At 40.2% G+C, this 12,450-nt stretch overlaps 1 protein-coding gene across 1 annotated transcript in view; it reads right to left on the bottom strand.

Annotated features, from left to right (window-relative positions):
* Positions 1 to 481: 481 nt before the first annotated feature.
* CLCA1 (chloride channel accessory 1) overlaps positions 482 to 12,450 on the bottom strand; it is a 30,825-nt gene continuing 18,856 nt past the window's right edge. The window contains exons 8-14 of the mRNA XM_033114319.1: positions 11,867 to 12,041; positions 9,750 to 9,856; positions 7,573 to 7,788; positions 6,733 to 6,994; positions 4,782 to 4,952; positions 2,415 to 2,654; positions 482 to 979 (exon numbers count right to left, since the gene is read on the bottom strand). Coding sequence (XP_032970210.1) covers positions 591 to 979; positions 2,415 to 2,654; positions 4,782 to 4,952; positions 6,733 to 6,994; positions 7,573 to 7,788; positions 9,750 to 9,856; positions 11,867 to 12,041 — 1,560 coding nt within the window. The 3' untranslated portion in view covers positions 482 to 590. The remainder of the gene's footprint in view (positions 980 to 2,414; positions 2,655 to 4,781; positions 4,953 to 6,732; positions 6,995 to 7,572; positions 7,789 to 9,749; positions 9,857 to 11,866; positions 12,042 to 12,450) is intronic.

Raw genomic sequence — 12,450 nt, 5'->3', positions numbered from 1 at the left:
TATTTCTCAATCACTTTCCCTTCACACTGGGCGCTAACCTACCTTTCCCACCTGATCTCCCACCATGGTGACTTTAATCATCACCAACGCATACTTTATGCACAGAACATACATTTCTATGCCTGTGGAGCCTTCATCATGCTCTTATTTCTACAATGCAATCCCTTCGTTGAATGCATCATCTTTGCCTAAATCTAGAGAAAATAATGTACGTCGCTGGTGATGTTGGTTCAAATCTTCTCTGTAACAAGCCATGCTTTTTATCTAAATAGTTTGACCTGGTTGGGCATTTCTGGCATCTTTCATTTGCAATTACATGTTCTTTTTAACCAGCAAAGCCCCTTAAATCGAATTAAAACATAACTTCCATTTACTGCTGCAAGCACCCCTTCTTTCTAGTATTCAAAATCGTAATAAATGCCTGAATGAGGATTAAACTTTTGGATTTGAATGGATAGTTTTTTATACATATGTATCCAGTTGTTTAGCATTTTATTTGATTAATTTGCCCCTTACAGGAAATCTAAAATACATTTTAGAAAGCTTTATATTCAAAAGAAGGATGGATGGTTTATTTATCTCATGAAAACTCAGCCCAAGGCTACGGACAGCTGCAATTCTCCGAGCCACTTCCACATAATTTTTAAAATGTGAATGCCAGGAATGGTGCTATTGACATTAATATCGGGGCAGGGAAGAGAAGGACTAGGCGTCTCTGGTGGAGTCTGTGCAGGAATAAACAAAGATACTCGTGCAATGTTGGAGATTTCTGACATGAGGTTGACCTTATCAACAGCCTGAACAGCAATGTAGAGGTCCGTGCCGTTTTCAAAAGCGATGCTTTCTGGTTTAAACACAAAGACTTCCTTAGCGCTGGCCTCCTGGGGAATGAGATCGGTAGTGTTCACTTGAACCGATTCATTGAACTTGTCTCTGAGATCAAGAATATTGGTGCTTATTCCAATGATGTACTTGTAGGCTGAAAAAAAAAAAAGGAAGTGACTTATAATTCTCAAGTCTTAGAGAAGTTTTAAAAGGCTGTTAGAAACACCCTCCCATAAAGGGCTAATGAATAAATAACTGACGGTCCATGTTTACCACCGTTAGTATCGTTTCACATTCTTGTTTGTGTATCTTGACAGAGTGATAAATGGAAAACGGTATCAGGCTCGGTCAGTATTTCTGGGCCTACCTAAGAGAGGAGGTGGTTTAATTACTGCTTATTATTCAATGATTTATAGAGGAGTTTTCAGATTCTGACACCAGGCAGAGTGATTTTAGGAAGTAAGAGGGGAGAGTGTTGTGACTCAGGTGCCTGTCTTGGGTGAGACTGTAGATGACAGTGAACAGAGGGGATGAAGGACAGCATAGCTCAAGGGCATAGGATGGAATCTTAAAAAGAACAATGACAACAAGAAAAACATGAGACCATAGGAGTAATGGCCTAGTTTGGAAAGGGGAGCTTAGATAATACTTCTCCTCATCTCTGGTACTTGGGTATTGGGAGAGGGAGCAGACTCTTCGAGAACAAAGGGCATTTTCCAATAAAAGTTCAGGCTCAGTTAAGTAAAGGAGGCAGAGAAGACATTCGCAGGAGCGGGATGAAGCTGTGGATTCAGAAGAGAAAGCCTAGGTAGGACAGAGGCTTTTACTTGAGAATCCCATTACCAATGCCGAGGATATATTCACTAGATTTACCTGCTTACTTAATCAACCTATCAGAAACTGTTAGTATGGGTGCTTCTCAAACTTTAATGTTCATATGAATCACCCAGAGATCTTAAAATGCCGATTCTGCCTCAGTAGGTCTGGGATGGGGCCTGAAGTTCCACGGTCGCTATGCAGCATTCCTGTGATGTCATTGCTGCAGTTCACAGACCATAGCTGGAGAGCTTTCTTCCAAAGGACAGCTCTTCTCCACAGATATCTATGCTCTATTTCCAATCCGCTCCAGGACTCATTACTAAAAATAAGCTTTGTTGAGGGACACGTTGGCAAGGGTAAAAAACTGAGGATTGCCTTTTCCTGGTTGGAACCTTATACCTAAAGTAGGCCAGTTTTGCAGATTCTATACTTCTCATTTTAAAATCTTTTTGTTTTTTTAACTAATTTTTTATTGAGGTAGCATTGGTTAATAACACTATGTAAGTTCCAGGTGTACAACATTACAATTCAATATTTGTATGCTCTACAGCGTACTTCCCACCAAAAGTCTAGTTTCCATCCATTACCATATATCCGACCCCTTTACCCATTTCACCCTCCTTCAACCCCTTTTATTTCAGGGGACATTCAAGGTCCCTCCTGCCTCTGGCCTCCGCATGCAGCACAAAATGCCTGCCTGCCTCACACCCTCCTGCATCTCGGCTTAGCGGTCCAACTCCTCTGTAGGTTCCACACCACACGGAACTTACCTCTCCCGTGGTCATAATCATCCCCAGGAGCCGTCCATGTCAGATTAATAAGACTTTCCCCTTGTATTTTTGCCTTCAGGTCGGTGATTTGACAAGGTGGGAAGCGATCAGGTATGGGAGCCTTAGGGACATTGGAGGCCACAAACGAACCTCCCGAGGCTGTTCTGCTGAAACACACTTTCTTGCCTTGAAGACCATCCTCATTAACTTCACGTCTTGCTGGGTTCCATTTTACTTCACCTACATGAAAACTTTCTTCAGTGCAGGGGAAGCAGCACCACAAAATGGGTACACTTCTCTCTGTTTTATTATTGGATTGCCATCTTCCTATTCCTCCCTTCTCCTTTTTCCCTCCCACTCCCAAAATTCATTTTACTGTTGGGTGTAAAGGTCTCATATCTGTTTGCACCAGAGGGAAAAAGGCAAAGAGAGAACCACAATTCTTTATTTCACAGACATTTCCTGGATATTTAGTGGAATAACTTTCATAATTTATTTTCATGACATTTGTCCTGGAATTGCTTCTTTCCCCATCTTTTAGTCTATCCTGATCTTACACGTCCACAAGGTCAGTTCAAATACTATCTCTGTTTTAAACGTCAGACTGCCTCAAGAAGTCTCTTACCCCTAAATAACATTGGGGATCTCATTATCTTTTCTATTTACTTGGTAATTAATCATCTGGACATTTAAGGATTGCCTTACTTATTTATCCTGTACATTTTTTCTCTTTCTCTATGTTTGCATTATATGTTTCTTATTAGATTATAGTTTCTTATAAAATGTTTTGTGTTAGGGATTCTCAGATTTTATGCTTTCCAAGAGTTCTGATTTTTCTCAGTGAATGCATGGAAACCTAGTTCTTGTAGCAAATTTATTTTCTCATAAACTCTACTTCTTTAGCCCTTAAAAGTTTTGCCTCTAGAGACAGATTGATCTTCATACCCATTAATCTGGTCTTGGGCAAAGATGAAGTGGGTATGTTAGCAGGTTCAGGAGGGGTAGTATTAGACCCACCAATAGAGACCGTCTCAGAGTGAAGGATCATCAAGGTATGGAGGGAAGAACATAGCTTCCCAATGCCAAGCCAGGGGCTACCACTATTAGTTATAGACCAATATCTTATCTAGCCTCTGTTTTCCCATCTTTAAAATGGGATAATTAGGAAAATGGCATGTACTAATGTAAGTAAAAGACTAGGCATAGGCTCGATAGAGCCATTAAACCAGACCCTTACTGCCTTCTTCCCCTAACTCAAAAAGAAGGACAAATGGGAATAAAATAAACTGAAGTATTTGAAAGAGCTTTGTAAGCAATGGTGTCTTTTAAAGCATTTTTTCCTATGATACTTTTACATGAAGAGATACCACATGTCTTAGAATCCTCACTTTATGGAGCATACACCCAAGTAAAGAGCTCAGTGGGAAGCTTATGGGAGGAACTGTTCTTACTATACAGCAGTGCTGGGAAAAAACCTTGCCCAGTACAGAGTGGAGATGGATGGGAAACAGGTCCCAGAATCCAACAGAACTCAGTTTTGATCCCAATTCCAGCTTTAGTCTGGAGAAAGTGTTTATAACTAAGAATCTGTTTCTTAGGACTGTTTCTTAGAGAGTAATTTTCCCACATGCTTGCATGTGCGCTCAATGTGCCAGCTGGTATTAGATTCATCTACTGTTGTCCCTGGTCTAAGCAAGAAGAGAAAGGAAGAAATGGAGACAGGAGCCTTATGGTTCTATTGATGTAGATAAGCCTTAAATTGTTATTTTTTTGATTCTATGGAAATGCCTATATCAGTGGAAAGAGTTTCATTAGAAAATATTCATTAAAGATAATAACAAACGTTTATTCAATGCTTGCTGTTTATCAGCAACAAGCTTACTACCGGAAGGTGTATTTCCTTGTTTATTCCTCATAACCATCCTACAAGGTAGTAGCCATTATTATCCCTATTTAACAACTGAGAAAGTGAAGCACAAAGAGATTACCTAAAATAATTTATTTGGCAAAGGACTAGAATTTGACCTGAGTTCAGTCAAAAGCTACGTTCAATCTAGTGGTCATCATCTGGGGGCTTTTTTGCCCCCTAGAGGACAGTGGATGATTTTAGAGGACAGTGGAGAGATTTGTGATTGTCATGACTACGAGGGCTGCTTTTGATATGTAGTGAGTAGGGCCAGGAATGCCGTGACACATCCTAAAGCACAGACAGCCCCCATAACAAATAATTATGTGGCCCAAAGCGTCAATAGTGCCACAGTTGAGAAACCCTGATTTAATGCTGCAGATTCTCTCCATAGGCTTAATGGTTTCCTCTCAATCACAAACCTTTTACTTAAGTCAGGTATGTCATTACAGATTACTTACCATTCTCAATCCAGCCAGGTATGTACCTGGCTCCGTTCTGCTGGGGCATTGGCCTCCGTCGGGCTGTCTGCACTCCTCCGAGAGCCCGCACTTTTACACTGTATCTTCCATTTGTATCATAAGCTGTAAAATACCTTGAATATATACCGTCATCCTTAGTAGCATCAGCACCTTGACAAGGAAATGAAGGCATTAATGAATATTCTAAAAGTAACTGGGCATTTGTATATTTCCAACTCATGTGTGGGTTAAAAATTTTCAAAGCAAAAAGAATCCAGCATTATTTGCAAAAGAGTTTAGGATTTGACTGTATTTGGATGAGGTCTGTTTCTTTTACGTGTGTGTGTGTGTGTGTGTGTGGTGTGTTTATAGTATTACATGTGTACATCCCATCTTCCTGAATTATTGTCTTTCTTTTTGAAATCAGAGATCTTGTCATGTGTCTCTGTTACATCCAACATAGCAGAAGGAAACGACTCAATATGTATCTGTTGAACTGAATAGAACTGCTGAATGTTACGGGAAAGAAAAAAAAATGTTGTGTGATTATTTTTCAAAAATTCATGACTTCTCCCCAGGGTAGATTTAGGTAGGAAATTCATTTACAGAATTTGTTCTAATATTATTTGCATTACCATAAGTAGTCAAATTCTTCCTAAAAAGCAATGTAGAATTATTTCTCTTTCTCCCTGTTAGATTTCTTAATTACAAAAATAATGGGCAGGATTTTCACTTTGGGGACAAGGTAATAGAGAATCTGCATATGTATGGGAGTTACATATAACTGTACTTGAATCCGTTTGCTGCTTTCTAAATGTGAAAGCCTCAGTTTCTTCATTTGTTGTGTAGGGATAATAATAATATCTCAAAAGTATGTGGTGAAGATAAAAATGAAGATACACACACACACACACACACTCTCACACACACACATATACACAGGGTGCCCAAAAATGTATATACCTTTTAAGAAAGGAAAAAACTGTATTAAAATTGTAATACTCAATATATACCAAAAACAAAAGATGAATACAAGTCATGTTTGACTTCTGCAATTACAAGAGATGCTCAAAGTGGTTACCACCAGCATCCAGATACTTCTGATTACAGTGAACTACTGCTTGAGCGACATTAGCCAAAGTGTCCACTTGTATAGTTGCGCATGCCATTTCAATTTCTTTACATAGTACCATGTGTGTCAAACTTATCACAAATGCGTGCAATTGTTAGGCATGTTGGAAGTTTTATTGCATACTCACGCCTCCATTGTCACTGTACCTCCAAAACGTTCTTGAATTTCAAATACCACTTCAAAATGGTCTTGTGGTCCTCGAATGACAATGGTGCTTCCGCCATTTTCTTTGACTGACCTGCCTATCACTTGGTGACACTAGCGTTCATTTGATTAATGCCATCTTTTGAGTGAACGTCATACTACACATTGCTACCGTAATTCAATTCAACTTCGAAAAGTAATATACATAAATAACATCTCTTAAAATGTGTATACATTTTTTTGGCACCCCGGCATATATATTATATGACTCTAATATTTTTTTAAGTTAAAGATACACTGTTTTTTTTATCACACCATATATATATACATATGTATATATATTCTTCATATAAAACACCTAACACAAGATAGTTATTAATTTTCCTCTTTCCCTTTTTGGGGAGTGTGGAATACCCTGTGACAGCTCCCTAGAGTCAATGAGCCTATTGAGCTTGAGCCCCTCATTTGTTTGGGCTTTGCAGAAACTAAATGTGAGCACCTATTCATGTTTTTCAACATTTTGAAATACAGGAATTATGGGGAAGCGGAGAACTGTCTCGACCAGACCCTAGTGCTGGACTTCCTGCTTCTAAGTGTCTTCACTAGACCATGTCCTCCTGTTGTTCCCTGGTTGCTTTTTGGAAAAGAAAGATGTCCAATTTCTTGGGTGGTTACCTGCTCCATTGTCCAATAATTCCAAGGTAACTGTATTTCCATTCTCTGATTCTATCAGGGCTGTGACACTGGCCCCAAGAATCGGCAAGGATCCTTGGTGAATCTTTGCATAAACGACCATAGGACTAGGGAATTTTCCTGTGTCTTTGTTCATTTTTGAGGTCACTGTAACTGGAGGCAAGGTAGCACTTGATGCGCGGGAGGTGACAGTCAAAGTCAGGGTTTGCGAGCTTGCTTGTAGGCTGTAATTCCAAACGCCAACCTGACCAAAACAAACAGAGACATGTCCAGTTAGTAACTAGACAGAGACCTGACTTCAGTGCCACCTATAGGAAGATCCTATATGACACAAGCATGTTATATGCGTATCTAAGATGATCTTTGACACTCTCAGCCAGCGGAAACTTTGATATGTTTGAACTAACTACACGGTTCCTATTGTCAAGAAAATCCTACTTGTGGAAAATGAAGTCTGAAAGCCATGTCTTTATCTTTGCCTTGGTTTATCAAGGGCAGGTTCAAACTGATGGTTTCCTGAGGTAGAGGACATAGTTTTCATCATCCTGAAGCTTCAAGGATCAGGTTGCAGCGTGACTGCTGTGTAATTTGAAAGTTCGCCTTTTAGTTAAACCCGGAGAAAATATCCCCAATTTCCTTTATCTTGATTTGTTGTCATCCTGAACGATTTCCACTGGATGGAGATTTTCCCCTTGTCTTCTCTCTTGTGCCATACTGACTGTCCTTTTAGCAATCAACCCACATTCTAAAAGCTATGGTTATTCTCTAAAAGCCTTGTTTCACCTTGTCAAATTGCGAGAAGGAAAATAGGTAACTTCATACCTTAGCAGTGCCTGGGATTTGGAGGTAGGCCATTCTGGAGTGTGTGTCCACTAAAAAGCCATTTTGTAGCTTCCCGCTGGGGTCCCAGAGACGGATTTGGGGAGGCTGTACTGTCCAGGTGATGAGGAACAGAGTGTCATTTCCCACAGTGCTATCCACTATCACTGTGCCATTTATCCATTGCGTGTTCTGGAGGGTCCAGCCCCGACTCTCAAGCTGTTAAGGAAAACAACACTTTACTTCCTGGAGGATACAGCACCTATCACGGTCTCTACTGTTATTCGCGCAACTCTCCGTCTCTTCATTAGAAACCCTCAAGTGATGCCTGAGTCCTTGGTTTGGTAGTTAGGACCTATTATGGTCTAATTCTAAATTACCTTTCGAACTTTAGTTCCCACAAAGTTGATTCCTAGGCTCAGACCACTTCCCCAAATGATCCTCATGCTTCCTTGACTCTGTGACTTTAGCTCACTCTCTGCTTTTCCTAGAAGTCTGTATGGCCATCTCCATCTGTCTAAGCCTCACCTATCCTATCCTTCAAACGTTAGTTCAAATGTCACTTTCTCCGTGAAGCTTTCTCTGTGATATCCATCTCACTTAACAGCTGAGAATACTCTTTCCCTCCTGTGAGCTCCGCTGGAATCTTGGTTCTCTCAGTCCTTGGACATTCTCACGTTGTACTTTGCTTAATACCTACTGGTATGCAGAGCTCAACTCATTTACTAGACCACAATCCTTTAAGGGGACTGACTGGGACTTATTTTCACCCACATATGGATTGTTTGAATTGCAAATACTAGTTGTTAGGTTGACTATTATTGTAGTTTCTGTGAAGAGAAATGAAATAAGTCAATAGCCAAGGCTGACTTGTTGTTTGGAGTAGAATGAAGGCATTGAGGAACAGAGCTGGAAGTGGGGAAGTGCTAATAAGACTTTTGTAGAAAGTGTGATTTTGAGAATTATTGCCTGGATAATTATTTACTGTCCTTAAGTTGATACCTATCAGAATATAGGTGGCCTGGTCATAGAGCCGGACTGTCTAGTTCCACAGATAGATTACGATCTTGGATATGGAGAAAGCAAAGGGCTCTTAGATCTGATTCTTCTGGCAGGTGAGTGTATGAGTCACACTCATTCTCTATCTCTCTCCCTGTTGGGTTTCTTAAATACAAAAATAATGGGCAGAAAGTGCCTGATTGAGCTTGTCCTTTCATAGTTTAATTACTTTTCTAAGATACATTCCTCCCATTTCCAAACTGGGCTCTTGAGTTTAGTTTTTTAAATCTGAACGAGGATAACCCAAGTAAGTATAATTGCTTTCTTCTTTGACTGAATAAATACTATTTCAGTAGACCAGAAAGCCTGTTGCTTTGAAATATATCATTATTTGGCTTTGACATCACATATTCCTTTAATTTTATCCAAACTCCCACAATAGAAATTATAATTCACACAGATATGAGTGCTGATTGTTTACTCTCTCTAGTTTAAAAATTCATGTGAGTAATTTTTGCAACTATTAGAAAAAGAGCATTTAAAAAAAAATACTACCAAAACTTTTGAAAGAAAATTTGGTTTTCTTGAAATTTTAGAACCAGAAGGGCCTGTGGAAGGTTTCTGGTTTGTATCTTACTCAGAAACTGAGGCCCCAAGGGATAAAGTTATTGTCCACAGTGACAGAGTGAGTGACAGACCCAGGCCCAGGATCCAGGACCGACACCATCGGCTTTTCACAGTACAAAGCACTTTCCATTCATTATATGAAAATCTTGGCCAATATCAGGAATTTGAGGTAATGGAAAAATAGAGCAAGTAATCCCTGAACACTTGTCCCAGAAAATTTGTGTTGAGATAATGTACTCTGAAGAAAATTCTGAGCCAATTATATTGCTATGGGTGTTTAACAGATGTTAAAAAAGAATTCTTGGACCTATTATATTTTATGTTGTTAGTTTTTATGAGGAAATCACTCAGTATTGTTTCCAAACAAGTAAAGACTAACTGCCTTGTTTAAAGGAGTAGTGTTGCATTTTAGGAATAATGTCTACTATCAGGCTGAAACTTCTATTTTAATTTTATTTCACTACTGGAAGAACTGAAAACTTTTAACCATTAAATTCTCTTTCTTGGCTACAATTATTTACAAACATGAAAAGCCAAAGAGGAAGAACTCTTACCTGGATGGAGCGCTGGGAGACAGCTCCATTTCCTGAGGAAAGGGCTCCAAAAGCATCAATAAGGCCGTTGTTCTGAGCCTGATCTGAAGCATATGTCTGTAAACCTCCTAAAATGCAATTATATCATCAGAAATTATTTTCCTAGAAAGCAAGTATTTGCAACATTTTAGCTATTGTTAAGTTAGCAGAATACAAACAAAAAATATTCTATTGTGTTATTATAGTATTAAAAGATCAACATCAAATAGGTGACCAGATTAACTCAGAAGTTCACACTAATTTTTTAATCCTACTAAATATTAGCTTCAGCAACATCTCGGTTGTATGACTACTTCAACCATCTGCAAAGCAGCCATGAATCTCTGACAGGCCAAAACTAATATCACAAAATTCATGTTTTAGAGGTCATGGACTTTTATATGAGAGAATCCATTAAGCCTCACTCTAAACCTATTGATTTATTCTTATTTTAGGCATAATCTTAATAAGCTTGACTTTTCTCCTAAATCAAAAAAGATGTGTATGTGCAAACATCAAGAAATAACAGCTGACAAGGGATAGTTATAGAAAAGTACAATATGTAGTAAAAATTAGATGATATACCAAGTCTAGCAGCCCTGGCCTATTTAGAACAGGTGTAACTAATGGTTGATGTGAAAGCACTTTAAACTACCGTGTTTTCCTGAAAATAAGACCTAACCGAAAAATAAGCCCTAACATGGTTTTTCAGGATGACAACCCCCGAACATAAGCCTTAATGCGTCTTTTGGAGCAAAACTTAATGTAAGACCTGGTCTTATTTTTGGGGAAACATGGTATTAACGCCATCCGGAGTCTAAGGAAAATATTTTATTAATACTGATGGTCCTCTACCTAGATCCCCTTCTCCAGGTGAGTGCATCTCTCCCCAGCTACTCTGTTAGCTGCTAATGGCATTTAGCTGGCTTCTTTTCCAAAAAACTTGCCTTACCAAAAGGGGTCACCCAAGCTAGAGAAATAGCATGCCCCCTCACTTCTGCTCTGTCCTGACAATCCACAGCCACTGACTAACGAACACAGGGATACAAAAGGCCAGCCCTCTTGCCTCAAGATTGGACCAAGTCTGTGATGCAGTTTTGGATCCAGAGACCCCCTGTGGGATCAGGCTTCAGCTAGACTCCAAGTCCAGTGGGCATCTGTGCCTAGCCTTCTTCCCCAGCCCTATCCTACTTCCCTCCCTCCCTTTCTCCTGAGAGCTCTCCCTCACTCACATGCACCCATATCCCTGTCTCAAGCTCTGCTTCTAGGAAATCCAGCCTAAGACAGCTAGTATTAGGAGTAAAGAGTCCTATCATGCTAGGCCCCAGAAGGCAAGTCAACATGATAATTGATATCCATAATGCTGACCCTAACTGAAAATTATACATAAAAATAAATTGTGTCCACCTGTCCTGCTAAAGAAGCCAGGGACATATGGGATCTGGTTTATCCGTATGTCCTATGATCTATTTTAACAACAGTATGGGAGTTAGAAGCAGAATATGTTCATGTTCTACAGAGAAAGAGCTTTGTATTCTACATTTTCAGTGACCTCACAAGCGCTTCAGCAGGCCCTTTGCCCTCTCAGTGCTTCTTTTGGTTGAAAGTCCCAACTCAGATGTCCTTTTTCTGGACCTTCTTCCCAGATAGAGTTAAAGGCTCCCTTCTTTGTGCCTCATTGTACTTTCTACTGCTACTACAGCACCAGTATCAAGGTATTATTATGTAGTTGGAGGGCTGTCATCTGTCTCTCTTGGGTCTCTTGACCAGCTGCCAACTGGAAGTGAGCGGATCCTTGCTAACCTGTTAGATTTCTTCTAGTCCTTAAAAAGTTCCTGGGAAGAGAGTCCCAAGTCCTCATTAGGGTGCCGTGCTAGTCCCATTTTCTCCAGCTGCTCTAATCCTAGAATCAAAACTTTAAAATAAAGTGGGGTGGGGGGAGTAGGTTATAATAGTTATTTGGGAGTAAGGGCAGCCAGGTGGCCAATCAGATTACCCCTGTCTCTCCCTAGCCTACCCTTCCCCTACTCCCTGGTTTATTGCAGCTCACAGTCCAGGGGAAGAGACAACACAGTGGGACTTAGCAGATTGGCCCTCACCTGTCATTTTAGACAGCTCCTCTAGTTCTTTCGCTGCAGAGGGCCCCAGGGCAACTGTGTGGATGATGGCTCCGCTCTGTTTCACTTCATTAAAGCACACACTTATAGTGTTGTCCTCCCCATCGGTCAGTAGCACGATTTCAGCTCCATCTGTTGGGTATTTCTTCCTAATCACCTAAGGACATAATTCCGAGTATGAGTTATCAGACTCAGGGTAGCCACGATATTTGTGAAAACTGCATTGATAGAGAACAAGAAGAGTAATTCCAGAGGGAATAAACAAAAGTGTCTGGGAACGGTCAAATAGCTCTGTGTTTTGAAAGGACAGAATTTGAATCCGGAATACTCACGGGACTTGACATGGTTTTTTTCTCTCAGCTAACCTGCTGCAGAGAAGGCTCTCTAGAGGGGGACGTAGGGCGGTTCCGGCAATGCGGAACACGGGGGAAGCAGCAAAGAATGTTTTTCGAGATTCCTTCACGTGATCTCTCCTTGACAGACTTTCAGAGGTTCCCAGAGGCCATTAGAATCCACACTCATTGAAGGGGATAATATTTGGGGAATATTAGACCCCAGGCAGATTT

This window comes from Rhinolophus ferrumequinum, chromosome 9 (genome assembly GCF_004115265.2).
Source record: "Rhinolophus ferrumequinum isolate MPI-CBG mRhiFer1 chromosome 9, mRhiFer1_v1.p, whole genome shotgun sequence".
NCBI classification, from domain to species: Eukaryota; Metazoa; Chordata; class Mammalia; order Chiroptera; family Rhinolophidae; genus Rhinolophus; species Rhinolophus ferrumequinum.
The sequence above is the reverse complement of the archived record's forward strand: the minus strand, read 5'-3'. Positions and strand labels throughout refer to the sequence as shown.